Raw genomic sequence first — 27,883 nt, 5'->3', positions numbered from 1 at the left:
GAAATAAATATTTTAAGTGAGTAAAATAGCAAATTATTTACCATTTGCTTCATCAAGTTTCAAAACAGTTTCTCAGGTGGACTTTGAAAGTTGCTGAATCTGTCAAGGCTTTCCCACAATGATGGCAGGTTTTAAAACAAGAGTGAGCTTTCAACTGATCAGGATAAACAAAAGTCTCTCCACAGTCAGTACATTTATACGGCCTCTCTCCTGTGTGAGTCCGTTGGTGAGAATGGAGCTTCCCAGAGCACGTGAAACTCTTTCCACAGTCAGTACATTTATACGGCCTCTCTCCTGTGTGAGTCCGTTGGTGAGAATGGAGCTTCCCAGAGCACGTGAAACTCTTTCCACAGTCAGTACATTTATACGGCCTCTCTCCTGTGTGAGTCCGTTGGTGAGAATTGAGACTGTGAGACCGTGTGAAACTCTTTCCACAGTCAGTACATTTATACGGCCTCTCTCCTGTGTGAGTCCGTTGGTGACAATGGAGGTTCCCAGAGCACGTGAAACTCTTTCCACAGTCAGTACATTTATACGGCCTCTCTCCTGTGTGAGTCCGTTGGTGACAATGGAGGTTCCCAGAGCACGTGAAACTCTTTCCACAGTCAGTACATTTATACGGCCTCTCTCCTGTGTGAGTCCGTTGGTGACAATGGAGGTTCCCAGAGCACGTGAAACTCTTTCCACAGTCAGTACATTTATACGGCCTCTCTCCTGTGTGAGTCCGTTGGTGAGAATGGAGCTTCCCAGACTGTGTGAAACTCTTTCCACAGTCAGTACATTTGTACGGCCTCTCTCCTGTGTGAGTCCGTTGGTGAGAATGGAGGCTCCCAGAGCACGTGAAGCTCTTTCCACAATCACGACATGTCTGCACTTGTTCTCCTTTGTGGATGTGTTGCTGCAAGTGATTTTCATCTGATTTAATAAATTCTCTGTCCTGGATGGATTCAGTAAACAATCCCCCCTGATTTTGTTGCTGCATACAATCATTTTTGCTGAACGGAGTAGACTGTCCTGCTGAAACCTGACCACGTGATCCAGGATGTTTTCTGATGTGCTTTTGAAGAAAATTGACAGTGGTAAATGCAACACTGCAGTGAGGGCAAGGATGACACTCATCATCTTCTCTTGCTGGTGAAGAATGAAGGAAAATTGTCAGTGTAAATGAAATCTACAGAAGCTGCTTTTAGAAGTAAAATTCAGCAATGTGCACGCGTGGAGGGGTTGGTATTTTTGAATTTTATGACAATCTTTATCAGCTTTGCGTCACAAGATAGCATTCTGGTTACTGAGATAATAAAGTGTGAAGCTGGATGAACACAGCAGGCCAAGCAGCATCTCAGGAGCACAAAAGCTGACGTTTCGGGCCTCGAGAGGGGGATGGGGTGAGGATTCTGGAATAAATAGGGAGCGGGGGGTGGGGGGGGGGGACCGAAGATGGAGAGAAAAGAAGATAGGTGGAGAGGAGAGTATAGGTGGGGAGGTAGGGAGGGGATAGGTCAGTCCAGGGAAGACGGACAGGTCAAGGAGGTGGGATGAGGTTAGTAGGTAGGAAATGGGGGTGCGGCTTGATGTGGGAGGAAGGGATGGGTGAGAGGAAGAACAGGTTAGGGAGGCAGAGACAGACTGAGCTGGTTTTGGGATGCAGTGGGGGGAGGGGAAGAGCTGGACTGGTTTTGGGATGCAGTGGGGGGAGGGGACGAGCTGGGCTGGTTTTGGGATGCGGTGGGGGAAGGGGAGATTTTGAAGCTGGTGAAGTCCACATTGATACCATTGGGCTGCAGGGTTCCCAAGCGGAATATGAGTTGCTGTTCCTGCAACCTTCGGGTGGCATCATTGTGGCACTGCAGGAGGCCCATGATGGACATGTCATCTAAAGAATGGGAGGGGGAGTGGAAATGGTTTGCGACTGGGAGGTGCAGTTGTTTGTTGCGAACTGAGCGGAGGTGTTCTGCAAAGCAGTCCCCAAGCCTCCGCTTGGTTTCCCCAATGTAGGGGACGCCACACCGGGTACAGTGGATACAGTATAACACATTGGCAGATATGCAGGTGAACCTCTGCTTAATATGGAAAGTCATCTTGGGGCCTGGGATTGGGTGAGGGAGGAGGTGTGGGGACAAGTGTAGCACTTCCTGTGGTTGCAGGGGAAGGTGCCGGGTGTGGTGGGGTTGGAGGGCAGTGTGGAGCAAACAAGGGAGTCACGGAGAGAGTGGTCTCTCTGGCAAGCAGACAAGGGTGGGGATGGAAAAATGTTTTAGGTGGTGGGGTCGGATTGTAGATGGCGAAGTGTCAGAGGATGATGCGTTGTATCCGGAGGTTGGTGGGGTGGTATGTGTGAGAACGAGGGGGATCCTCTTTGGGCGGTTGTGGCAGGGACCTGCAAAGGACCTCTGCTGTTTTTTATCCTCCGCAGGATCCACAAACTGAACACCCAGTTCTATTCAGCTTTACTGGACATCAAAAATCCTAAGTACAACAAACTCTCTGGCCCCTGCACCTCCCAAATCCCGAGCCTGTCCCTGCCCCTCCCCCACCATGCACCTGCCGCCATTGACCATTAGGACACGGCCGGAGACCCCACCAATGATGTCACATCCGCCACCGCCGGGCACACCACTTCCGGGACCGCAGACGTGACTGCTGCTGCAGTCACCGCCTCCACTTCCAGTTACAACACCACACACACAACCCTCACCATTGATGCTGCCGCCCACCCCACTCCTGCCACCGCCGACGGAACCCCGCCCATGGCCGACAACCTCATCGTCCACCCATAGCCTCCACAGCCAGCAACCCCAAAGTAGACAGCCACCCTGAGCCCTGCCGAATCTTCACCATCCCCCCAGACCTCCCACTGACTGAGGACGAACAGTCAGTCCTAAGCAAGGGGCTCACCTTTGTCCCCCTACAACCACACATCAATGAATACCAGTCACGTTTGGACATAGAGCAGCTTTTCTGCCGCCTTCGCTTCCACGCTTACTTCTTCAACCGGGAACCTAACCCTCCCTCCACTGACCCCTTCACCCGCTTCCAACACAAGTCCTCCTCCTGGACATCACCCCCAGGCCTCCTACCCTCCCTCGACCTCTTCATCTCCAACTGCCGTCGAGACATTAACCGCCTCAACCTCTCCACCCCTCTCATCCACTCCAACCTCTCCCCCGCAGAACGGGCAGCCCTCCGCTCCAACCCCAACCTCACCATCAAACCCACAGACAAGGGTGGCGCAGTGGTAGTATGGCGCACTGACCTCTACATCGCCGAGGCCAAACGCCAACTCTCCGACACCTCCTCCTACCGCCCCCTTGATCATGACCCCACCCCCGAGCGCCAAACCATCATCTCCAACACCATTCATGACCTCATCACCTCAGGGGACCTCCCACCCACAGCCTCCAACCTCATTGTTCCCCAACCCCGCACGGCCCGTTTCTATCTCCTTCCAAAAATCCACAAACCTGCCTGCCCTGGTCGACCCATCGTCTCAGCCTGTTCCTGCCCCACCGAACTCATCTCCACCTATCTGGACTCCATTTTCTCCCCTTTGGTCCAGGAAATCCCTACCTACGTCCGCGACACCACCCACGCCCTCCACCTCCTCCAGAACTTCCAATTCCGTGGCCCCCAACACCTCATTTCACCATGGACATCCATTCCCTATATACCTGTATTCCGCATGCAGATGGCCTCAAGGCCCTCCGCTTCTTCCTGTCCCGCAGGCCCGACCAATCCCCCTCCACCGACACCCTCAGCCACCTAGCCGAACTCGTCCTCACCCTCAACAACTTCTCTTTCGATTCCTCCCACTTCCTACAGACAAAGGGGGTGGCCATGGACACCCGCATGAGCCCCAGCTATGTCTGCCTCTTTGTCGGTTACGTGGAACAGTCCCTCTTTTGTACCCACACAGGCCCCAAACCCCACCTCTTCCTCCGTTACACTGATGACTGTATCGGCGCCGCCTCTTGCTCCCCAGAGGAGCTCGAACAGGTCATTCACTTCACCAACACCTTCCACTCCAACCTTCAGCTCACCTGGGCCATCTCCAGCACATCCCTCACATTCCTGGACCTCTCAGTCTCCATCTCAGGCAACCAACTTGTAACTGATGTCCTATTCAAGCCCACCGACTCCCACAGCTACCTAGAATACACCTCCTCCCAGCCACCCTCCTGCAAAAATTCCATTCGCTCTTCCCAATTCCTCCAACTCCGCCACATCTGCTCCCACGATGAGGCATTCCACTCCCGCACATCCCAGATGTCCATGTCCCCCCACAGTGGTTGAGAATGCCCTTGGCCGTGTTTCCCGCATTTCCCGCAACACATCCCTCACACCCTGCCCCCGGCACAACCGCCCAAAGAGGATCCCCCTCGTTCTCACACACCACCCCACCAACCTCCGGATACAATGCATCATCCTTCGACACTTCCGCCATCTACAATCTGACCCCACCAGCCAAGACATTTTTCCATCCCCACCCTTGTCTGCTTGCCGGAGAGACCACTCTCTCCGTGACTCCCTTGTACGCTCCACACTGCCCTCCAACCCCACCACACCCGGCAACTTCCCCTGCAACCGCAGGAAGTGCTACACTTGCCACCAAACCTCCTCCCTCACCCCTATCCCAGGCCCCAAGATGACTTTCCATATTAAGCAGAGGTTCACCTGCACATCTGCCAATGTGGTATACTGCATCCATTGTACCCGGTGTGGCTTCCTCTACACTGGGGAAACCAAGCGGAGCCTTGGGGACCGCTCTGCAGAACACTTCCGCTCGGTTCACAATAAACAACTGCACCTCCCAGTCGCAAACCATTTCAACTCCCCCTCCCATTCTTTAGATGACATGTCCATCATGGGCCTCCTGCAGTGCCACAATGATGCCACCCGAAGGTTGCAGGAACAGCAACTCATATTCCGCTTGGGAACCCTGCAGCCCAATGGTATCAATGTGGACTTCAGAAGCTTCAAAATCTCCCCTTCCCCCACCGCTTCCCAAAACCAGCCCAGTTCGTCCCCTCCCCCTACTGCATCACACAACCAGCCCAGCTCTTCCCCTCCCCCCACTGCATCCCAAAACCAGCCCAACCTGTCTCTGCCTCCCTAACCTGTTCTTCCTCTCACCCATCCCTTCCTCCCATCCCAAGCCACACCTCCATTTCCTACCTACTAACCCCATCCCACCTCCTTGACCTGTTCGTCTTCCCTGAACTGACTTATCCCCTCCCCACCTCCCCACCTATACTCTCCTCTCCACCTATCTTCTTTTCTCTCCATCTTCGGTCCGCCTCCCCCTCTCTCCCTATTTATTCCAGAACCCTCACCCCATCCCCCTCTCTGATGAAGGGTCTAGGCCCGAAACGTCAGCTTTTGTGCTCCTGAGATGCTGCTTGGCCTACTGTGTTCATCCAGCTTCACACTTTATTATCTTGGATTCTCCAGCATCTGCAGTTCCCATTATACAATTCTGGTTACTGAGCCAGATTTGTGGGTCATGTGCGGTGCTAGGGATGTGTGCTTATAAGACTGATTAACACTGCAACAGCACGCTTGAGGGTTGCACTGTCAGCCTTTCAAACCAGGTCCCTGGCCGTGTATTAAAGCAGACAGCATTCACATGGTTCCACGTGAAGAACAGCAGAATGTTTTGCTGGTGCTGTGGCCAATATTTATCTACTGAGCAGGAGCGTTCAATCAGATGGTCAGGTCAGTTATCATATTGCTGTTGCTGGGAATTTTTGAGTGGAAACTGAGGTGTTCTTTTTGTCTCAGTGACAGTCATTACATTTCAAAGGCAATCTTTTATATCTAAAGAACTTTGGGACATCCCTAATGCATCCAACAGTGCAGCTCTTTCTTCATCTAGAAGTATCAGGATGATTTTTAAGGGAACTGTTCCTGAATTCAGTATTCACTTCACTGTGTGTACAGTTTTGTATCAGAGACAACAATGGGGTCAATAATAAGGTGCCACATTATAAAGGCGAAAGGCGGTGGTTTTGAGTGAAACTTTTTTTCCCCCAGAGAGTGGTCGGAGTCTGGAATGCACTGTCTGGGAGAACAGTTGAGGTGAATGACCACACAACCTTTAAAAAGCACTTGAAAGAGCGCTTGGAATGTCACAACAGTCAAGGCAATGGGCCTTGTGCTGCAAAGTGGGACTAGGTCAAATATAGAGTTGCTTTGCCAGTACAGACCTGATGGGCTAAAGGGCGTCTTCTATATTGTATGATTCTATGACAAGACTTATCACCTGAGGAGAACTGACACGTCAGTATATCACCGTCCAGGAGAATCAGGAAAGGGAATACTTGCCAAATTCATTTCTTTCTAGGTCCAAGAGAAGAAATGAGGAACAATACCACCATTCCTCCAGTCCAGATAGGAACACCACAGCCCACTGGAGCATAAATATAATTTAGATGACCCTAATTGTCATCACTCTCTATGCCCTATTATAAACACAAAGATCATCCAATTATGTGTGTCCTCTGGTGAACTATCTTTTTATCAGTTAATATATTTTATTCTTAGCTGCTCTGTCACAAGATCCAATAAGTTAAACACCTTTAGTGAAGATCTCTGAAACTCTCAAGGCACAAGATGGAGAAAATCCCACCTTCGTTTGACTCTTTACACAACTGAAGTCTCCCATCCTGAATCTGTTCTGGTAAATTTCCACTGAACATGCTTCAGCACCTTGTCATTTTTCCAAATCATGATGCCCAGAATTTGAAACAGCATTTCAGCTGAGGTCAGAAAGGCCACTTATAAAGGTTTCCCAAAGCACAACGGGGAGACAATGGTGTAGTGGTATTATGGCTGGATTGTTAATGTTGATAATGTTCTGGGGACCTGAGTTTGAATCCCACCATGGCATGTGGGGGGAGTTTGACTTCAGTAAAATATCTGGAGTTAAGAGTCTAATGATGACCATGAATCCATTGCTGATTATCAGGAGAAAAACCCATCTGGTTCACTAATGCCCTTTAGAGAAGGGAACTGCCATCCTCACCTAGTCTGGCCTATTCGTGACACCAGACCCACAGTAATGTGGTTGACTCTTAACTACCCTGTAGGCAATTAGGGGTGGGCAACAAATCCTGCCTGGTCAGTGACACCCACATCCCATGAATGAATTAAAAAAAAGTTGTGTAATGTTTTCTGAAGAAGAGTACAGACCCGCAACATCAGCTTTCCTGCTCCTCTGATGCTGCCTGGCCTGCTGTGTTCATCCAGCTCTACACTTTTTTATTTATTTGTGTAATGTATGCCTTTATTTACAAAGCATTAAATGCCTACTACCTTTGTGAGTTATGTGAATCTCCAGATCCCTTTACAAGCATCAACTTTTAAAACAATGCAATTGAATTTATATTGTCTCTGCTCACACTACTCTGTACTGAACTTCATCTGTGGTATCTTCCCATTGTACTTGTCTATCTACAACTTCCTGTGGTCTTTTACTCTCCTCTTAACTATTTATTACATTTTCAAGTTTTGTGTCAGCTGCACACACTGTCATGTAATCAAATACAGGTCATTAACATACAGCATAATCAGCAGGCGTCCTAACACTGTCCACTAGGATGAACTAGATTATAACTGTTTTGATAAACAGACATTCCACTCAGAATTATTCTTTACTTCCTGACTCTTAAACTTACTTCATATCCATGCTGCTACCCCTCTTTATCACAAAGGGGAGGTGATGTCCTAGTGGTATTATCACTGGACTGTTAACCCAGAGGTCCAGGTGAAGTTCTGGGGACCTGGGTTCGAATCCCAAGATAGTGGAATTTGAATTCAATAAATTTCTGGAATTAAAAATCTAATGATGACCATGAATCAATTGTCAAAAAAACCCCCATCTGGTTCACTAACGCCCTTTAGGGAAGCAAACTGCCAGACTTACCTGATCTGGCCTACATGTGACTCCAGACCCACAGCAATGTGGTGGACTCTTATCTGCCCACTGGGCAATAAATGTTGCCCAGACTGCAATGCCCTCATCCCACAAATGAATTTTTAAACAATTTAATTTCAACTAACAAGTCTATTACATGGCACTTTATCAAACAATGCTGATATTAAAACAGGAAGAAAATAGTCAAGGTTTGAGTGAAGATTTGTAGCTCAGGTGCTGGTTGTAGATGTTGATGCATTCACACAGCTAAGAAGGTTGGTAGCTGATATTCTGTCCCCTTACTAGGTGACATCCTCAGTGCTGTGAAGCAGTGTTGTCTTGTGTCGGTTCGAATTTGTATGGCCTGGTTTTTGCTGCTTCGGGTAGGCGCTGGTTCCAGCTCTGCATTATAATGATTGGTATAACGGGTCTAATTCCATGTGTTTGCTGATGGAGTCCGTGGATGAATGTCAAGCTTCCAAGAATTCCCTGGCTGTCCTTTATTTGGCTTGTCCTATGGTAGTAGTGGAGAGATAATGGGAACTGCAGATGCTGGAGATTCCAAGATAATAAAATGTGAGGCTGGATGAACACAGCAGGCCAAGCAGCATCTCAGGAGCACAAAAGCTGACGTTTCGGGCCTAGACCCTTCATCAGAGAGGGGGATGGGGGGAGGGAACTGGAATAAATAGGGAGAGAGGGGGAGGCGGACCGAAGATGGAGAGTAAAGAAGACAGGTGGAGAGAGTGTAGGTGGGGAGGTAGGGAGGGGATAGGTCAGTCCAGGGAAGACGGACAGGTCAAGGAGGTGGGATGAGGTTAGTAGGTAGCGGGGGGTGCGGCTTGGGGTGGGAGGAAGGGATGGGTGAGAGGAAGAACCGGTTAGGGAGGCAGAGACCGGTTGGACTGGTTTTGGGATGCAGTGGGTGGGGGGGAAGAGCTGGGCTGGTTGTGTGGTGCAGTGGGGGGAGGGGACGAACTGGGCTGGTTTAGGGATGCAGTAGGGGAAGGGGAGATTTTGAAACTGGTGAAGTCCACATTGATACCATATGGCTGCAGGGTTCCCAGGCGGAATATGAGTTGCTGTTCCTGCAACCTTCGGGTGGCATCATTGTGGCACTGCAGGAGGCCCATGATGGACATGTCATCAAGAGAATGGGAGGGGGAGTGGAAATGGTTTGCGACTGGGAGGTGCAGTTGTTTTTTGCGAACTGAGCGGAGGTGTTCTGCAAAGCGGTCCCCAAGCCTCCGCTTGGTTTCCCCAATGTAGAGGAAGCCGCACCGGGTACAGTGGATGCAGTATACCACATTGGTAGATGTGCAGGTGAACCTCTGCTTGATGTGGAATGTCATCTTGGGGCCTGGGATGGGGGTGAGGGAGGAGGTGTGGGGACAAGTGTAGCATTTCCTGCGGTTGCAGGGGAAGGTGCCGGGTGTGGTGGGGTTGGAGGGCAGTGTGGAGCGAACAAGGGAGTCGCGGAGAGAGTGGTCTCTCCGGAAAGCAGACAGGGGAGGGGATGGAAAAATGTCTTGGGTGGTGGGGTCGGATTGTAAATCCCTCAACCAGCCCTGTTCGTCCCCTCCCCCCACTGCACCACACAACCAGCCCAGCTCTTCCCCCCCACCCACTGCATCCCAAAACCAGTCCAACCGGTCTCTGCCTCCCTAACCGGTTCTTCCTCTCACCCATCCCTTCCTCCCACCCCAAGCCGCACCCCCCGCTACCTACTAACCTCATCCCACCTCCTTGACCTGTCCGTCTTCCCTGGACTGACCTATCCCCTCCCTACCTCCCCACCTACACTCTCTCCACCTATCTTCTTTACTCTCCATCTTCGGTCCGCCTCCCCCTCTCTCCCTATTTATTCCAGTTCCCTCCCCCCATCCCCCTCTCTGATGAAGGGTCTAGGCCCGAAACGTCAGCTTTTGTGCTCCTGAGATGCTGCTTGGCCTGCTGTGTTCATCCAGCCTCACATTTTATTATCTTGGAATCTCCAGCATCTGCAGTCCCCATTATCTCACAACTAATCATGTTGTTTAGTTGCAAACTGGTGTTTGTGGATGCTGGTTGCTAGCGCTCTGTCTGTCCCATGTTGTGTTTTGTGCAGTGTCCACATGGTACCTTGTAAACCACATTTGTCCTGCCCATGGTATCTACTGGGTCTTTAATCCTGGTAGTTGCTGCTGGTTTATGTGCTGTCATGATTCCTAGCAGTCTGAGTAGTCTGGCTGCCAGTTCTAAGGTACTTTTTTGTATATATGTGGTATGGTGGTTATTGTTTTGGGTTTTTGTGTGTCCTGATTGTGTTGTCTGTTGGCTCAGCATCTGTGGATGAAGCTGTAGGGGTATCCACTCCTGGTAAAGACCTTGTAGGGGTGTTCTTCTTTCTTCTGCAGATGTGGTGTGCTGCAGAGCCAGCACCTACCAGAAGCAGCAAAAAAACAGGCCATATAAATTCACACCAGCACAAGACAAAAGCACTTCACAGGAGGCTCCACAGCACTGAGGACACCACCAGGTAAGGGGACGAAACATCTGCTATCAAACCTATCAGCTTGGCGAACACACCATCTAGAAAACAGCCAATTTTCTGAAGTTCTCAATTTTGGTCAGAATCCTTACCTTTTGGATTTTGTTTCATTGTCCACATTGCCGTCCATTTGATTCCGAGCTCCTTGGCGTATTCATCACCATACCAGACCAGGAGCTCACACCGAGGGGGCACAGGCTTGCAGGTCCTGTAATAAATTTTGCCATGGTGCTGAAAGGCTACAAGGTTCTGTTCCTCTTCTTTTCTGGCACAGTTAACAAATCTGGAACACAACAAGTGAATATTTAACCTGCCAAAATTCAGTTCAAATTGTTGCATGACATCGATTGAGAAGCAGACCAAGAATGTGTCAAAATAACATGACATGCCTCTATCCATTGCAAAATTTCAAAATTGCAAAATGCGTACTGTACAAGATAATTGCCTCAACATTTCAAAGAAGATGGGGAGGGAGAAATTTTAGAAGAGGGGGTAGATTTACCCAAAAATATGGGTTTCAGAGTTTTCTCATCAATCTACTTCAATTCCTCTTCCAGAAAACACCCAAATGTTTGGACCAAAGCTTTTGTTAGTCAGTATATCAAACTTGTATCAAGGTACAATGACATTTATTTGCAACTTTTCCTTGTTATCTGTCACACTGACACATGAAATTCTTTTGAGCTTTGCAAATTCTGTAATTCAAAGTATCTTGGGCCTCTAATGCACAAATATAGCTGTTAGGAAATCTACACAAAAATGCATCTTGGCTGACATTAAAACAGCTCACACCAGCTGGATTGAGAGGAGTTTTTAACTGGAGGGCAGAACATCCAGGGGCACCAAACTATAAGCTAGGTGTGCACAGAAAGGAGGGAGAGCCTGTAGGTTAGAGGGAGAGCTGGGAAAATCAGTCCATTTGGCTCACCGTAAGAAATAGGCCATTCTACCCCCTGAGCCTGCTCTGCTATTCAACAGGATCATGGCGGATCAACACTCAACATGTTCACTTTCATGCTGTTTCCCTGCAACCTTTGATTCTACTTTGGATCTGGAATCTGTATGTCTATCTCACCATTAAAAATCCACAGACTCTGCCTCTTCAGCTCTCTGTGAAGGAGTTCCAAATACCTATAACCCTCTGAGAGAAGTAGTTCCTGCCTACTTCAATCTTACATTTGGCACCCCTTTATTCTGAGACTATGCCCTCTGGTCCAAGACTTTCTCGTGGGGAGAAACATCCTCTCAGCATTTACCTCGTCAAGCCCCTTAAGAATTATACACATTTCGAACAGATCACCTCATTCCCCTAAACTCCAACGAGTAGAGTCTCAATCTGTTTAGGCTTTGCTCATGAAACAATTTCTCCATGCCAGGGATCATCCACGTGAACCTTCACTGAATTGCCTCCAACGAAATGAGATATTCTCTTAAATAAGAGATCCAAAACTACTCACAGTCTTCCAGATGCGGTCTCACAGTTGCAGGAAAACTTCTCTAATCTGATGCACCAAACCCCATGAAATTAGGGCCAACATTCCATTAGCCTTCCCGATGACCTGCTGCATCCTGTGTTTTGTGCACAAGTACCCCCAAGTGTTGCAACTTTCTGGAAGTATGGATAGGCTTTGTGATGTTCACTGCGTTATTTATGTATATTTTTAATATAATTTATTTCAAGGTTGGATTTTGAATTGGTAACATATTGATTATTCTTGTGTGTCTGAAGGGTTTGCTAATTGATTTATAAGTAGATCTTGAGTCAAAAATCCTTGTCTGAAGATAGTTGTACAAAACAGTGTAACAGAGGAGGAGAGAAGAAATGTCCAAATAGACTACCTCTGTGTAAGAAATTTATTGAAAATTCTAGACCAAAAATATTTGTATACATCCCTGAAGAGGTTATTTTAAACTAAGAACAAATAATCTCAGGCATGTGAAAGTTCCAGGGTAACAAAGTGTGAAGCTGGATGAACACAGCAGGCCAACCAGCATCTCAGGAGCACAAAAGCTGACGTTTCGGGCCTAGACCCTTCATCAGAGGGGTCTAGGCCCGAAAAGTCAGCTTTTGTGCTCCTGAGATGCTGCTTGGCCTGCTGTGTTCATCCAGCTTCACACTTTGTTATCTTGGATTCTCCAGCATCTGCAGGTCCCATTATCACTGAAAGTTCCAGGGAATGGTTATCAGCTTTTCCAGACTGGGAGTTGAACTCACAGATAAATTAAGCATATTGAGATGTTAGGAAATTTTTCTTTGGTGTGAGCACTGCACAAGAGATACTTCTGGCTACTGTCAAGGGTTTGTTTTTCGGGGGGGTTGTTTGTAAGGGAGTGCTTTGCATTGAATGATCATACTTTCACTGTGTTTGAAGTTTTAGAAATTTGTGACATGGATAAAAGCATTGGTTTACTCTATTTTGTCATTGTTATTTTTACTACTAAAACTAAATCTGCAACATTGTGTGTTTATGTTTCAGTGAGAAACCATCTTGCTAAAACCAAAACAAAATATGATCTACCATGCTGAATATCAAACTGGGATCTGACTTGATCAGCAGTAACATTAGGTGAGATCATAACAGTTGTATGTGCTGCTTGGGGGTAGGAGAAAATGGCTGAGAACGAAGTGCTCAAATCGTCACAAAATTACATCAGTCTTCCCTTACCTCATCCAATTTGATTTAGATTCATCCTTTGCATCAATGTATTCAAAATCTTGCTTTCCTTTACTGATCTGAAGAAAAGTATTTTGACAAAACAATTAGATTGTTAGAAGTTAAGAAATCAAGTATATCTTCTTTTGAACCAATGATCTAGTTTTACAAGAGCTAAGTGCAGTGGCTTCACATTTTAATTAAAATTTAACAATACCCTCCTTTATCGTTTGTGATTATAGCTTTGTGTCAGTGAAACCAGAGCTCCATACAAACTACAAACTCACGAAGTGGTAAATAGTTTCAAAGAGATTTGAACAGTTAGGAAAGAATTTCAAACTAATTCTCACTGCCTTTGGTATTTGTCATGTCACATCTCTTCCACAATTCCCTCCTACTCCTACCCTACTCTGCATTCCTGTTATAAATCTCATGGTACTGACATATTGCTGCCTAATTGGCCAATTTGCTGATGGAGAATGATAGTTTCATATAAAACGCCATGCATTGAAATGAGAATTTTTAACTGAGGGTTGTCAGCATTTTAATTCTCTCCCCAAGATGGCGATGGAAGCTCAGTTCTTGAGTATATTTCAAGTAGATGTTGATAAATTTTTCAATTATTAATGGCATAAAGAATTAATGAAATTGCTCGGGTAAAATGCACTTGAATGTCTGATCTGCTGTGATCGTATTCAATGACCGACCAGGCTTGACAGGAGCAATGGCTTACTCTTATTCCTATGTGCCTGTGAGAAAGAAGGAAAACAGAAAAAAAATGCAAACTCAGTTGAGGTGAGAATGAGAAAAGGGAGAGAAGGCCGGAGTAGTCAAATGAAACTGGTAGAGTGGTTAGCAAGGTCAGATCACACAGAATATACGGACAGCAAGATCTTTGGATACAGAACCAGCTCAAAAGTAGGAAACAGAGGGTGGTGGTGGACGGTTGTTTTTCACACTGTGAAGGCCTCAGACCAGTGGCATTAGGATCAGTGCTGGGTACACTGCTTTTTGTCATTTATATAAATGATTTGGATGTGAACATAGGAGATATGGTAAGTAAGTTTACAGATGACACCAAAATTGATGGTGTAGTGGACAGTGAAGGAGGTTACTTCAGAGTACAAAGGATCTTGATCAGATGAGCCAATGGGCTGAGGAGTGGCAGGTGGAGTTTAATTTAAATAAATATGAGTGGCTGCATTTTGGAGTGGCAAATCTGGGAAGGACTTACATACTTAATGGTATGGTCCTAGGCAATGTTGCTGAACAAAAAAACTGTGGACTGCAGGTTCATCGTTCTTTGAAATTGAAGTCACAGGTGGATAGCTTTATTGGGCAGTGCATTAAGCATAGGTTTTGGGAGGTCATATTGTAGCAATACAGGACATTGTTTAGCCCACTTTTGTAATACTGCATGCAATTCTGGTCTCCCTGCAAGGGAAAACTGTTGTGAAAAAGTTCAGAAAAGATTTACAAGGATGTTGGCAGGGTTGGAGGGTTTGAGCTATAGGGAGACACTGAATAGGCTAAGGTTATTTTCCCTGGAGCATCAGAAGCTGAGAAGTGACCTTATAGAGGTTTATAAAATCATGAGGGGCATCAATAGGATAAATAGACAAGGTCGTTACCTTGGGGTGGGTAAGTCCAAAACTTAGGCTCAACTTAGGTTTAAGGTGAGAAGGGAAAGAATTTAAAGGGAACTTAGACGCAACGTTTTCATGCAGAGTATGGTGCGTGTATGGAACAAGCTTCCAGAAGAAGCAGCAGAGGCTGGTACAATTACAACATTTAAAAGGAATCTGGATGGGTATATGAACAAGAAGGATTTAGAGTGATATGGGCCAAACGCTGGCAAACGGGACTACATTTATTTAGGATATTTAGTCCGAGGAGTCTGTTTCAATGCTATATATCTCTATGGCTCTAAGTGAAAAAAAGAGGAACAAGGGGAAGAATAATAGACGGTTGGGATGAATTCTGGTGAGGAAGGGTTTGCCAGAGAGGCTCTAGTTTGAGAACAAAGGATTTCAGAGTTTACAGAGAAAATTTAGAGGTCTGGGATCCTGATTTGGTCTTTGTGGAGAATTTTTTTCTGTTGAAAGATCATGACTTTTCTCATAACATTGGCATATCATTTGTGTAATGGGCAGTGTTAATCTGAACATATTTGTGATGAAAAATGTCTTGTTTATAAACATATATAACGTTTATATTGTCGGATGCTGAAAGTGGAGATAATGGGGTATTTTTCAGAAGGGCACCAGTGACTAATGGAGCTCCACAGGGGTAAGTGTTGGAATCACAAATATTCACATCATTCTCACATTACTAATATAGACAAAGGAATTGTTGCCCTGTTGCTAAGTTTGCAGATGACACAACAGGTGCAGGGACAGGTTAGGGTGCTAAAGAAAGTGTCCAGAAAAGGATGACAAAAATGATCTTGGGGATGAAGGGCTTGACTTATAAGGTGTGGCTTGAGGACCCTGAGTCAGTACTCAGTGGAGTTAAGAAGAATAAGGAGGGATCTGATTGAAACTTAAAGAAAACAGAGAGGCCTGGATAGAGTGGACATGGGAGATGTTTCCACAAGGAGGAGAGAACTAAGACTCGAAGGCACAACCTGTAGGGGTGTCCCATGAGAACTTGGACAAGGAGGAATTTCTCAGCAGGAGGATGGTTAATGTGTGGAACTTTGCCATAGAAGGCTGGAGAGGCCAAGGCATTGAGTGTATTTGAAAGAGATAAGCAGGTGGTTTATTGGTAAGGGAATCAAAAATTATAATAGAAGGCAGGAGAATGAAGTTGAGAAATGAATTCAGCCATGATTGAATGGTGGAGGAGAGTCAATGGGCTGAATGGCCCACTTATGTTCCCATGTCTAATGATCTTTATTTTCTTAAAAGAGTGCTGATTTTATAATAGTGCCATACAGATGTTACTTAGTGTCAAATTTGATTAGTGTCAAATTAGTGTCAAATGCTGTCTGAAACCTTAAATGACTTTTCACACATATGCTCAAATGAGTCCTGAGCTTCTTTAAAAAAATGCAAGAAACTTGATAATGGCAGGCACTCACCACCCATGAATAGCCACTGACAGCAGCTGATTCTTCATTTGATGTGACTCCTTCATAGGGTCCAAAATGAACTCCTTTAGGAATAACCTTTCCTTCATTCCACACACCAAGACCAGCCTTTCTAATTTTTGATATTGCAATACTGAGGCCCTCTGGAAGGGTTAAACGTGCTCGTTCTGGTCGATTGAATTCAACAGCTGTGTCCTTTATGAACACTGGAGGACCATGCACAGGGCACTCTTCAACAAAAAATGTCTCGCAGTCTTCACAAACTGTTGCAACATATAAAATTAAAGAGGGATCAGCATTTCAGTTTTTATGATATTTATGAAGGTGACAGGGCCTGCACAGAGAAAATATAATCCATCATAGGTATGATCTTCATTACAATATGATCTGTACATACAAGATTTATAGTTCTAAGACACATCAAATGGAGAAAGTCTCTAAAGTAACTTCTCTTTATGAAAACAATAGAGTATCAGAACGATTTTACCCCAGTGTTGTAAACAAGAGATTGCTATTAAAAACATGTTCAGTTTGTTTACAGCACGAGGGCAACACAGATTTCAAGGAACAGTAACAAAGCAGGAAACTGACATTATCTCCCAGCCAGGCTACGCTTCCTAAGATTATGAAAGTGAAGCAAGAAAATTGTGCAAATTTTGAGAAAATCTATACTGCTGGATTTTTCAGATGTGGCTCAGGAATACAAGTCCCAGTATATTTTGCAGTTCCAACACAAACACAGGGGATGGCAGCTCAGAAATGCACCAAGATTGCTTAAAACTTTTCTCAAAAGAATGCTAATCATTGGACAAGGACTTTGCTGGGAAAAGCGTGCTCATGTGACTACACCCACAGAGTGTGGAATCTGCTAAATAATAAAGGCAGCTGAGGCTAAAACATTGAATAATTTTGAAGGATAATTTGGTCCAGCACTTGGGGTTGAAGAGATCAAAGGATAAAGGAGAAAAGCAGGAACAGGGAATCAAGTTGAATGCTCAGTTATGATCATAACGATTTCAAAGCAGGCTCACAGGGCCAAATGGTCCACTCTTTCTTGTTCCTATTTTGTAAGAATTGGTGCATAGTGTCAGAAACAAGAGTCCATGCAAACGTTTTTTTAACTATGTAGCTGAAGAAGGAACACAAAGTTCATTGCTTTGTTCCGTGAACATGCTGACATTAACTCTATGTAGCTGAGGCTCTGAGAAGACCCACAAACATTTGCTATGTTTGCTACTGAAAGCCTCAAAAACACACTGGAGCGATACTTCCACAGTACAGCCAGGGAACTGTGTCAGCTTACTGCAACTAAAGGCCTGATTGTTTGCTGTGTGATGCTGGCACTTTGGAACAGTGAAAAGGTGCTGAGCAGTTATTTTCTACAGCAGCTGGAGAGGTAGAAATGTGCTAGGTACTGAATACTGGGGCAATTTTGTGAATACAATGGGACAACATCTCTGGAAAAGGGACTGAGCAGTTGAGAAAACAAAAACCGAAAGAAGTGTGAATGCTGTAAATCAGGAGCAAAGACAGAAGTTGCTGGAAAAATTCAGCAGGTTTGGCAGCATGTCTGAAGAAAAAAAAAATCAGAGTTAACATTTTGGGCCCACTGTTCTGGGAAGCGTCACCAGACCTGATAAGTCTGATTTTTTTTTTCCCTCACAGATGTTGCCAGATCTGCAGAGCTTTTCCAGCAACTTCTTGAGCAGTTGAGAGCCAAGCAGTCAAAGTAATACAGCACAGGAACAGACCCTTCAGTCCAACCAGTCCATGCTGAATATAATTCCAAACAAAACTAGTCCCACCTGTCTGGTCCTGGCCCACTTCCCTCCAAACCTTTCCTATTCATGTACTCATTCAAGTGTCTTTTAAATATTGTGCTTGTGCACACATCCACCAAATCCTCAGGAAGTTCATTCCACACATGAACCACCCTTCTGAATTGAGGGGTTACTAAGGGAAATCAGAAATTATATCCTTGAAGAAGATGGAATTTCTCATGGTGAATTTAAAATTTTTAAAAAATGTTGATGACACTCGGTATTGTTAACCACTGGCTGGATAGCTGAGAAATTCATGGTACTGGTTTTGGCTATGCATGGTATTTGGCATGCTGTTTCTAGTTTTGTCTTTGACCACAGTTTGCCTATTACCTCCAGAGATTAGTGTACAAGACACATATAATTGAGACTTCACAGTATTTTTGGAAATCTGAAGCACAAACTAATGTAGGAGTCCTCGTTCAGTATTTTCTTCAAGTCAACATGCAGGTTCATTTGGCAGTCAATAGGGAAAATAGATTGCTGGCATTAATTTCAACACAGCTGGAATACAACATCAGAGATAGAAGGCACGATAATGGGGTTGAGAAACATATCAGCCATGATCCAAGTTGTGGGGCAGACCCTGTATATTGAATAACCTGTTTCTGTTTCTATATCTTAAGACCTTCTAGAGTAATTCACTCTTTGACTTTGGAAAGCCATTTGCAAAGTATTAGCCAGCAGTGCAACAGTATACTCCCTATTTGCCTAATGTGTGCAGCTCCAAAAACACCCAAGAAGCTTGACACTACCCAGGACAAAGCAGTGCATTTGATGATCACTATATTCACTCCCTCCACCACTGGCGTCCAGGTGCTGCAATGTGTGCCATCTCTAAGATGCACCATGGCTCCTTTAACATCACCTTCCAAACCCATGATTAAGTCTTTCTGGAAGGACAAAACAGCATACACAGGAGAAAACGACCACCTGCATCTTTCCCTCCAAGCACTCACTACCCTGATATGTAAATATAACACCATTCCTTCAGTGTTACTGTGTTGAAATTCTGGAGCTCTCACCCTACAAGAATTAAGGTTTCACCTAGACCAAATATAGTGATTCCAATCAGCAGATCAAAATCACCTTCTCCAGGGAAACTAGGAATGCTGTGACCAGTGACTCCCACATCTCATAAATGAATACAAGTCATGGGACTCCCATTTACACTCATAAAACATCACTTTAAACCCTTTAAACTTCAGTATAAAATTTCAAACCAATGTTTTGGGAGCATTTTTGTGATCATTGGTAGTTAGTGATGTGGAAACACAAGTGCATGTTTCTGGTCAAACAGGGTTTTTCCTCTACCAGGCGATATTACCAGAGCAATGCTCTGGTTTCCGAAAGCTCATGTCATTGTACCAACCCTCCCAATAATTTCCTTCTGAACAATTGGCTAAGTCACTTTTCACGTACACAGAAAATCTTCATCACAAAGTTCTCTTTCTTCAGTGTAAACTTTTCTCTCTTTATTTCTCAAACTGTATCTTCTCTCTTCCTTTTTATTGCACGTTTCCTCAGTTGAAGGTTCCAACGTCTTTCCAGTACAGCTAACTGTAGAAGAAATCAGAAAGATCTGAACAATACCTGAAAAAAAATCAAGTGTCTTGTTTTTTGTTTTGTAGAAGGGGTTTGTTCAGTTTCAAAGTCAGAACCTGCAGACACTTACATAAAACAAGACAGTTAATGTGACAAATCAGTGCTGGAGTAGACACATTGCAAATGAAAACATTTCCTCGTTAAAATATAAAAATAAACAAAAATTCAAAATCAACAGATTTTTCTGAAATTCCTTTATTCCTGGGCACATACCTTTAATGGGTTCTTGTTGGGCCTCACATTCACTCATCGCAGTTTCTCTGTTGATCTTTTTAACTGAAACCATAGCTGAAGCAGCGACTACATTGAAGCTCCTGTAACCTGAATCTTTATCCTCCTGTAAATGGGATGCAATCACTAATTGTACTTTCTCAATCTGAAATGTAGATTGTGATTTTTAAACATTGTAACTCAGTTTTTGAGTAAAGAATAGCTGCTTCATATTCGTCAAACAGATTATGTCAATGGCAAGGTATTCGTCCGTTTTCCTTTCCATTTGTCCTTGTACCATACTTAATAAACCAAAGCTCCCAACCACCCATTTGAGAAGTGTATTCTCTCCCTCTAATTTAGAATTGGACACGTATTTCAGGAATTCCCCATTTTTGAAACTTGGGTAAAGTTCACCTTCCTAATAAGTTGTAGACATTTCAATCTGCTGTTATTTGCAAATTTTGAGTTCTGAGGGTACATTTATCCATGAACAACATCAAGAGGAGCTAATTTATAACGTCACCAGATCATGAAATTCAAAATTCAGTCTGCAAGTGGAAAATAGAATTAGAAATATGAACAGAATCACGGCAGCAGTCACTTTGGGCAGAAATACCACCAGGAATAAAAGGAAACACTGAAGCTGGAAATCTGAGATCAACTCAGAAAATATTCAAGTGTGTAGTAGGTCAATTTGAGTTGGAAGGAGAAAGACTAGATAATGATTTAGGTGGAACTCTGGATCAATATATCTTTCAGATGTTGACACGGTTGCAGTTAATATCCAGTAGCTTGTTTCTGACTTGACAGACTAACCTGTTAAAAATTATGTGCAGACCAAATTACCTTTTTGCTGTTGTCTTTCTTTGTCTTCTTGGTTCCATCATTCTTAAAAGGTGGCTTAAAGGTTCTCACCTCTTTAAAAGAATTTCAATGTTATTTTAGATCTTCTAAAATTGAAGTTTAGTCTTTTTTCCATTAGCAACATTAACAATTCTTGGCATTTTCCAAGTAGAATCAAATGTAATGTGGCAAAGAAGCAAATTTGCATTAATTCTGAAAGTACATGCATGTACATACGTCAAGAAAAGTATTCAATATTTTCAATTTACTTGTCTTTCCAGTTCTCCAAAAGTTAAAGTGGCTACCTTTAACTTGCTCATGGCTCATACTAAATAAAACTATTTCAGATTTTTAACAACAAACAAAACTGAACTTACGTGGTGGGTTTTTCACAAGACATTTAGGAGTCCAATCTTCATCTGAATCACTAGACTCATACACACAAGATTGACTACCCCTGCCATGTCTAGACATGAATGCTGGCTTTGGTACATTCAATCCTGTAAAAATTAAAATATTGCAATCTCTGGCAATTGACTGTATTTATATTCATTTATTAGAGTGAAAGAAGAAACCTGTCAAACACAACCATTTCAGAACATCAGATAAGAGCCGTACACCTGGCTTACTTCCATGCATGGCACCCAAAATTCATCCAGCCCAAATTAATCAAGTTAAAAGAAGATGTCATTTTCTGCTAGAGTGCCTGGAACACAGCACCAGATCAATGAATATCCAGCAGCCTTTAAAACTGTCTTTCCCTTCAGGTGCGCGACTGATTCAAACTGGACCTTTTTTTCAAATTCACTCATAGGATGATGGCATCACTGGCTGGGCTAGCATTTATTGCCCATCTTTAACTGCCCAGTGGGGCATTTTTGAGCCAACCACATTACTGTGGGTCTGGAGTCATATGTAGGCCAGGCTAGACTAGACCAGACCAGGTAAGGACGGCTGTTTCATTCCCTAAAAAACATTAGTGAACCACATGGATTTTTCCAACAATCGAACCCAGGTCACCAGAACATTACCTGGGTCTCTGGATTAACAGTCCAATGATACCACTAAGGCCATTGCCTCCCCATTCCCCAGTTGCCGTCAAAATGAAGGCAGCACATTTGTGATGCCTCAGCATGAAAGGAAAAGAAATGCTCCTGAGATGCAGAGGTCATCTCCTTTATTACCAACTGATTGTTTCTGATCTTGAGTCAGAATTTTAAGAAGTATAAGTTAGTAGGTTTACTACAAATGAAGGAAAACCACACAGGTAGCACGTTAAAGAAAGATAAATATGGACAGTACATGAGCCTGAAGTAACAGTAAATGCTGCAAATAATCCACAGTTCAGTCAGCAGTATGTAGAAAGAGATATCTGCAAACTAATGGTATCAAAAGTTTAACATGTTTTTGTGCATTCTACAAATACCATTATTTCACATCATAGTGTTGCACTGTCAGTTAAAACTAGTGATATCAATTAGAAATCAGTTTATGTTTTTATGTGTTGCAGGGTTGGTTGAAATCTGTCTTCTCAGGTAAGTGAAAATGACAGTCATCTATTCCATCACCTTGCTTACAAGTGGCAGAACGAAAGCGTGCACCTGAGCATCCTTTTCATTCAATTCAATTGTTGGCCTGGAAGTATTAATTTGGTTCGAAACGATTTTAAAAGATAAAATCTATCAGCACTTCTACGCACCAGTTAATTATGGTGTGGGGGCCAGAAACTCTTAGATTCAATGTTTGGTGTGCTTTCTGCTCATCTTTATCATAGTGACAACAGAAATGTCATTGGTGGTCTCTCTTAGTCAAGAGTTTAATGCTTGGTCATATGTGACAATACCATGGTTTTAAGAGGTTATTTTATCCTTTTTTTGAGGAAGGGTTTTAAGGCAGAGCTGCTGAGCAGACTACCAGAGCCATTAAAGTATGGAACAATGGAAGCAGAATGAATGGATGTGGTCAAGCTCTAATAGAACCAGGATTTTTAGTTTTAGCCTTCAGCAGATGCTCTTGGTGTCTTGAAGAAGAGGAAGCTATTTTTCCATCTTAGTTACAGCCAAAAGCTGGGAATTTTCCTCCAGTTGCTGAAGTTGCACATGGGACAATCTGTTTTCTAAATGTGCCTTCTGTTAAGGGATTGTTTATGGGATGTTACTATATTCAAACAGTTTATTAGTAACAAAATGACAAAACAGTAATGTTAAGTTTTCCAATAGAATTAAGTTCTTCCAATTTCTTTCATTCATTCTATTTTAACTATGGTGGATGAATAAAGTGTGTTTTGCTTTAAATCCAACAGTTTGGCCAGATGAATTGAAACTCAACACCTTTACCTTTAAAGTAAGAAAATGTTGGGGTCTCATCAGTCTTCAGAATATTTTGAGGGGTTTTGGTCTGGTTCATAACAAAATATAGTTTTCCAGTTGAAAATTAAACGTATGTTGGTCCAATGAGCAAGGGCTCAACTCCACTGCTATTTACAATCACATTGCTGCTAATATTCAGACAGGATTTTTCCACTTCTCATTCCAGAAAATTCAGAATCTTCACGGTGATTTAACAATGAGGAAATGAATATTCAGAAGTGCAGAGGCCCAGGAATGTAAATTACTTCTTAAAACAGTTCTAATGTGTGTCAGAATGAAAAAGTGGAAAATCCCATTTCACAAGATAAGACTAGGCAGGACAATGCAATATTCAGGGGAGCTGGAACTTGTCAGAAGTTGTCAGGAAAGGCAGCCACAAATATAGAAAGCAAAAAAAAAACAAGAAAAAAATTGATTTTGTACAAACCTATTGCAAGCATGGCTTCATAGTTCCGCTTCACATTCTTATAACGTGTCTTTTCCCATTCACTTAACTCTGCCCACTCATCTTTGGAAAAATGAATGGCAATGTCTTTAAATTGATCTTTAATCTGAAAATGTAAAATCATTGTGATTCCTTAGAGATAGTAAGAACTGCCAATGTTGGAGTCAGAAATAGCAGTGTTGAGCTGGAGGAACACCACAGGCCAGGCAGCATCAGTGGAGCAAAAAAGTTTCCGTTTCAGGTTGGGATCCTTCTTCAGATCCAAAACAACTTTCATACACCTTGTCTGGCCTGCTGTGTTCCTCCAGCTCCACACTGTGACTCCTCGTATGCCTTATAAGTGATTGTGTAATCTTCACTAAAGGTTTACAAATGTAGGATGAGCTATCTTGCCAGATCTACCATTCTTTATCAGAATATCCTCCAGACTCTTAGGAGTAGACTGGCACCAAATACTGGTAGCAAAATTACATAACAGACAACTGTCTTACAAAACATTTCAATAATGGACTTGGAGTTGTTGTTCACATATGTACTGAGACAGTGTAAAAATAAAGTTGGATAAGCCCGTGTCCATTAATTTCACTCAAAAATGCTACCTCCTGGCTTGACACCTCTTGGAAAATAATCCTTGACATTCGCTCCTTTTCGGCTATTGTAGCAAATTCCATATTCTTTTTTAGAAATGGGACATCTTCTGTCATGATTTCCCTTTTGAGAATGAGTTCTTCATGTCCACCTTCATGGAATCACCACTGCATTAGGCATTCGAGGAAGGTTTTCACAGTTTACCAATCTTTGCAATTCTTTCACACTTCCGTATGCGTTCTGGGGTCAACAATTTACTGCAGTGCCATGTCATCCTGTAATTCTTTTGTATTCTTGTACATGACAATCAGTGAAGAAGACTGGAGTGACATCAGTGAAAGTTACATCCGAGAAATACAAAGCCATCTGGCCTTGTCCTGTTGTATCACCATAGCACTATCTGCAGGTTTGTTGAAGACATTGCATAACTTGGCAACTTTTTCAATTTTCATCAGGACACTGGATGTGGCATTGAGCCCTTCCAGGTAAAGTTGACATCAGTGAGCACAGTCAAGAATCCAGATGTCACCAACAGCAGTGGGATCTACTGAAAAGAAACACCATTTGTGCACTGTTTTGACTTAGAATACATACCTTGGTTAACTGACTCTTGTATATTATGTCAACCACCTGGAGATGCCCATCTATGACGTTCTTGATTTCATGGGTACTGAAGTTTCCTCCTACAGCAGAATATCCACAATGTGAATCATTTTGTCCTTTTATCATTAGTTCCTGGGAAACTGGCCTGCATTTATTTGCCTACTTGACTTTGAAAGGTGATAGTGAGCTGCTATCTTGAAGCCACTGTGTCCATTGGCTGTATGTTGATACGCAAAGCGCTTAGAGTTAATTCCAGGATTTTGATCCAACGGCGCAGATCAATGGCCTTTGGTATCACCATCACAACCATAGTCTCTTGCTTCAGTAAACCTGCATGTCACTTTTTATTCTGACAAAATAATAACACCAAGGTTGTGCCACCAACTGAGGTCAAGTCCAAGGATGTTACCTAGGAGTCTGACCTTGAATGACTGTTCTGGGGAGGTCCAACTGTTGAATGCTTCCATATCAGGGAGGGCTACTCCTCTGAGACACAGTTATTTGCTTACAGCCCTGGCAGAGAATTTATTGTGTAAAAGCTGCTGGCACATGACATAGGTGAGTTTGATGTAGGTTACAGCATACAGCAGGATGATTCCCCCATTGAACAAGAGCTACTCACCAGCAAGCCCAGATGCCTGCCTTTGAATGCGCATTCAGAAGCAAAGCCAGGATGCTGTGGTGCTAAGTCAGTGAGCGCTAAAAGAGCAAGTGATCAGAACTGAGATACACCCCAGCCCAATCTGAGTCTTTTCCTGCACACAAATAGCTCCAGTGAAATGACAGTCAATGTGCCCTGTAGTGCAGCTTGAAGTGTCCTGTAAGTGGATCAGAGGCGCCATGCCGATTTTGAGAGTCTGCCCATTGTTTAATGATAACATGCATGGATGTGGGTCCCATTTCACAGGTGCCTGTGGAGTGTCCTTGAGAAATTGTCAGCTGTCCAACATAATGACCCTCATTACCCAAAAGCTGCAAATGTTATGTCATGCATATCAAAGGATAGAATCATCTGGTTGCATCCAGTGACAGAATGGCAGCTGCCATGGATAGGCAGGTTCAAATGTGTCATAGCATACTGGATAAGTGAACAGTCTTGCACTCCATCATATTAATCATTGGTCCTCAGCATCTAGAGTAATTTGATACTGATCTTACGCTCACTCCAGGTGCACCTTCCTCACAGGTAGGAACTTCACTGTGGGAAAAACAGAAGCCTCTCAGAAGTCTCCTCAGGACACTTCCTTGGTAGTCTGGGCTTCCACATGCAGCCTGGGTTGAAGAATTAAGCAATGAACTCCAATTTTCATACCATAAATTCTTGGCATCTAGTTTCCTTGCAGTGGGTGGCAGAATAGGAAACTGTAAATTAATGAAGTGTCATGTCCTATCAACAAGGCCACAACAATACCCATCTAATTGCTGTCAAATGGGAATCTTGTCTTGACATCTGCAACTCTGTAGGGGGAAAAGCAGTTTGTTATGCCCAACATTTGGAAAAACCTCACTGGACATCTCAGACAAATTGTCCACATTTCTCATCAGTCACCATAGTCCTATAAAGGTATCACTATGAGGAACTCATTTATGCCCCACTGTCAGCATTAGTGTGACTGACCAGCAAAATCTTCCTCACCTCAAGTTGTAAACAGCCCATTGACCTGGCAATTATTTTTTGGTTTCCATTGTAAATCTCCTAGTACCTTACCTCAGTTTTCCTCTGTTCTGACATTGTCTTTCCCTCTCCAGTATCTTTCCCGTCACTCTTAGTTTTACCCATACCTTCCTGAGATCAGGCACTTTGTTTATTCAACTTTAACCCTGAATTGTAGTGCGCTATTCTACCCCTTAATCTTTTCAATGGCTATGTCCTCAGTCTACTACTCCTTTCCTTACTTTATCACCTCCAGATTAGAATCAACCCCAACCTCCATTTTCTATCAGCAGCAGTCTAATTTTTATGAGGTCAATATCCAACCAGTCCTACTTTCCCTCAGATCAAAACCACCTCAGCCTTGTTTCTCACTGGGAGAAAATAAGCCAGATCCCTCAAGATTTTTTATTCCACTACTACATAAAAGTCACCAAAAAAAATTTCTAAAACATCAAACACAAGTTGCAAACCGAGTTGCTCCGACAAGAACTAAAACACAACCGGCTGATTTCTTTTTTCACCGTTTTGAAAGTGTCACTTTCCCCCTTCCAACCTATTTTCCAATTTCAAAACCCCAGAATATAAATTGTAAAGCGGATTACTCCTTCATCTCTTCCTCATTCACTGCCCAATACCGTGTTTTAATTTAAATTGCACCGACAAAGGGCTCCTCCTAATTCAAGGCGAGCAAACTCACTAACTGATCGTGAGGTAATTTTGGTCTCTCGCCTGGCTCCGTCCAAGAGTTAGTTCTGACTGCACCCGTCCTCACTTATCACACCCAGCTCTAATCCCCAACTGCTTGATCCCCGAAAATTTCTAAACTGAAATATTTCCCTTTCCTCGATACCACCCAGTGACAGAGACCGACTAACGCCCGCCGCGCTACCCGGACAACCTCCTGCCCCTATCTCCCGCCGACGCCGCCCCTATCTATAGCACCCGCTCCCCCGTCCCGGCAACACCTGCGCGGGCTTGGCGCCCTTTTCTTGCCCTCGCGCTACACTGCACGCGCCGGCACGCAAGCTCAGCAGCTCTGACTGGTGCAGCTTCGGTCACGTGACCCCCCCCGCCCCGCCCCGCCCCGCAGCCTCAACCTCCCAAATCAACGCCCCCCGAGGCGGGAAAAGGGCTGCGAAGCGTCGCGGGTGTCAGCAAGCACGTGCTACAGCTGACACCGGCGCATGTCGGGAAGCGCGACCGCCAATCGGGACGCTGCTTTTGGGGAGAGGGAAGCGGATTTGTTGTTCAAAAAAAGGCGCCAAAGGCCTCGGGGGAGGGGAGAGCGCAATGGTAGTGTCCCCACTTCTAGACCAGGAGGCTAACGTTGAAGTCTTAACGGCTCCAGAGATATGAAATAATATGCCTGACCAAGCTGATCAGAAACTATCTACAGGAGATCCCTGGGTGCAAAGGTTGTGGCTCAAATACACCTGATAGGGGTTGAAAATCATGTAATCCCCACCGTGGGAAAGCAGGCCATTTGGACCAACGTGTCCAACAGCCCTGTCCTATCCATACTCATCCTCTATCCCATAACCCAACATTTCCCCATG

At 44.2% G+C, this 27,883-nt stretch overlaps 1 protein-coding gene across 1 annotated transcript; it reads right to left on the bottom strand.

Annotated features, from left to right (window-relative positions):
* Window positions 1-52: 52 nt before the first annotated feature.
* On the bottom strand, window positions 53-24,983 carry LOC125448457 (histone-lysine N-methyltransferase PRDM9). The gene is made up of 10 exons (XM_059641282.1): window positions 24,905-24,983; window positions 24,665-24,753; window positions 23,465-23,588; window positions 20,672-20,742; window positions 19,826-19,988; window positions 19,430-19,567; window positions 16,179-16,450; window positions 13,109-13,176; window positions 10,535-10,725; window positions 53-1,131 (listed from the first exon to the last, which is right to left on the bottom strand). The coding sequence occupies exons 1-10, from the start codon at window positions 24,981-24,983 to the stop codon at window positions 53-55; spliced, it is 2,274 nt and encodes a 757-aa protein (XP_059497265.1).
* Window positions 24,984-27,883: the final 2,900 nt, after the last annotated feature.

This window comes from Stegostoma tigrinum, chromosome 41 (genome assembly GCF_030684315.1).
Source record: "Stegostoma tigrinum isolate sSteTig4 chromosome 41, sSteTig4.hap1, whole genome shotgun sequence".
NCBI classification, from domain to species: Eukaryota; Metazoa; Chordata; class Chondrichthyes; order Orectolobiformes; family Stegostomatidae; genus Stegostoma; species Stegostoma tigrinum.
The sequence above is the reverse complement of the archived record's forward strand: the minus strand, read 5'-3'. Positions and strand labels throughout refer to the sequence as shown.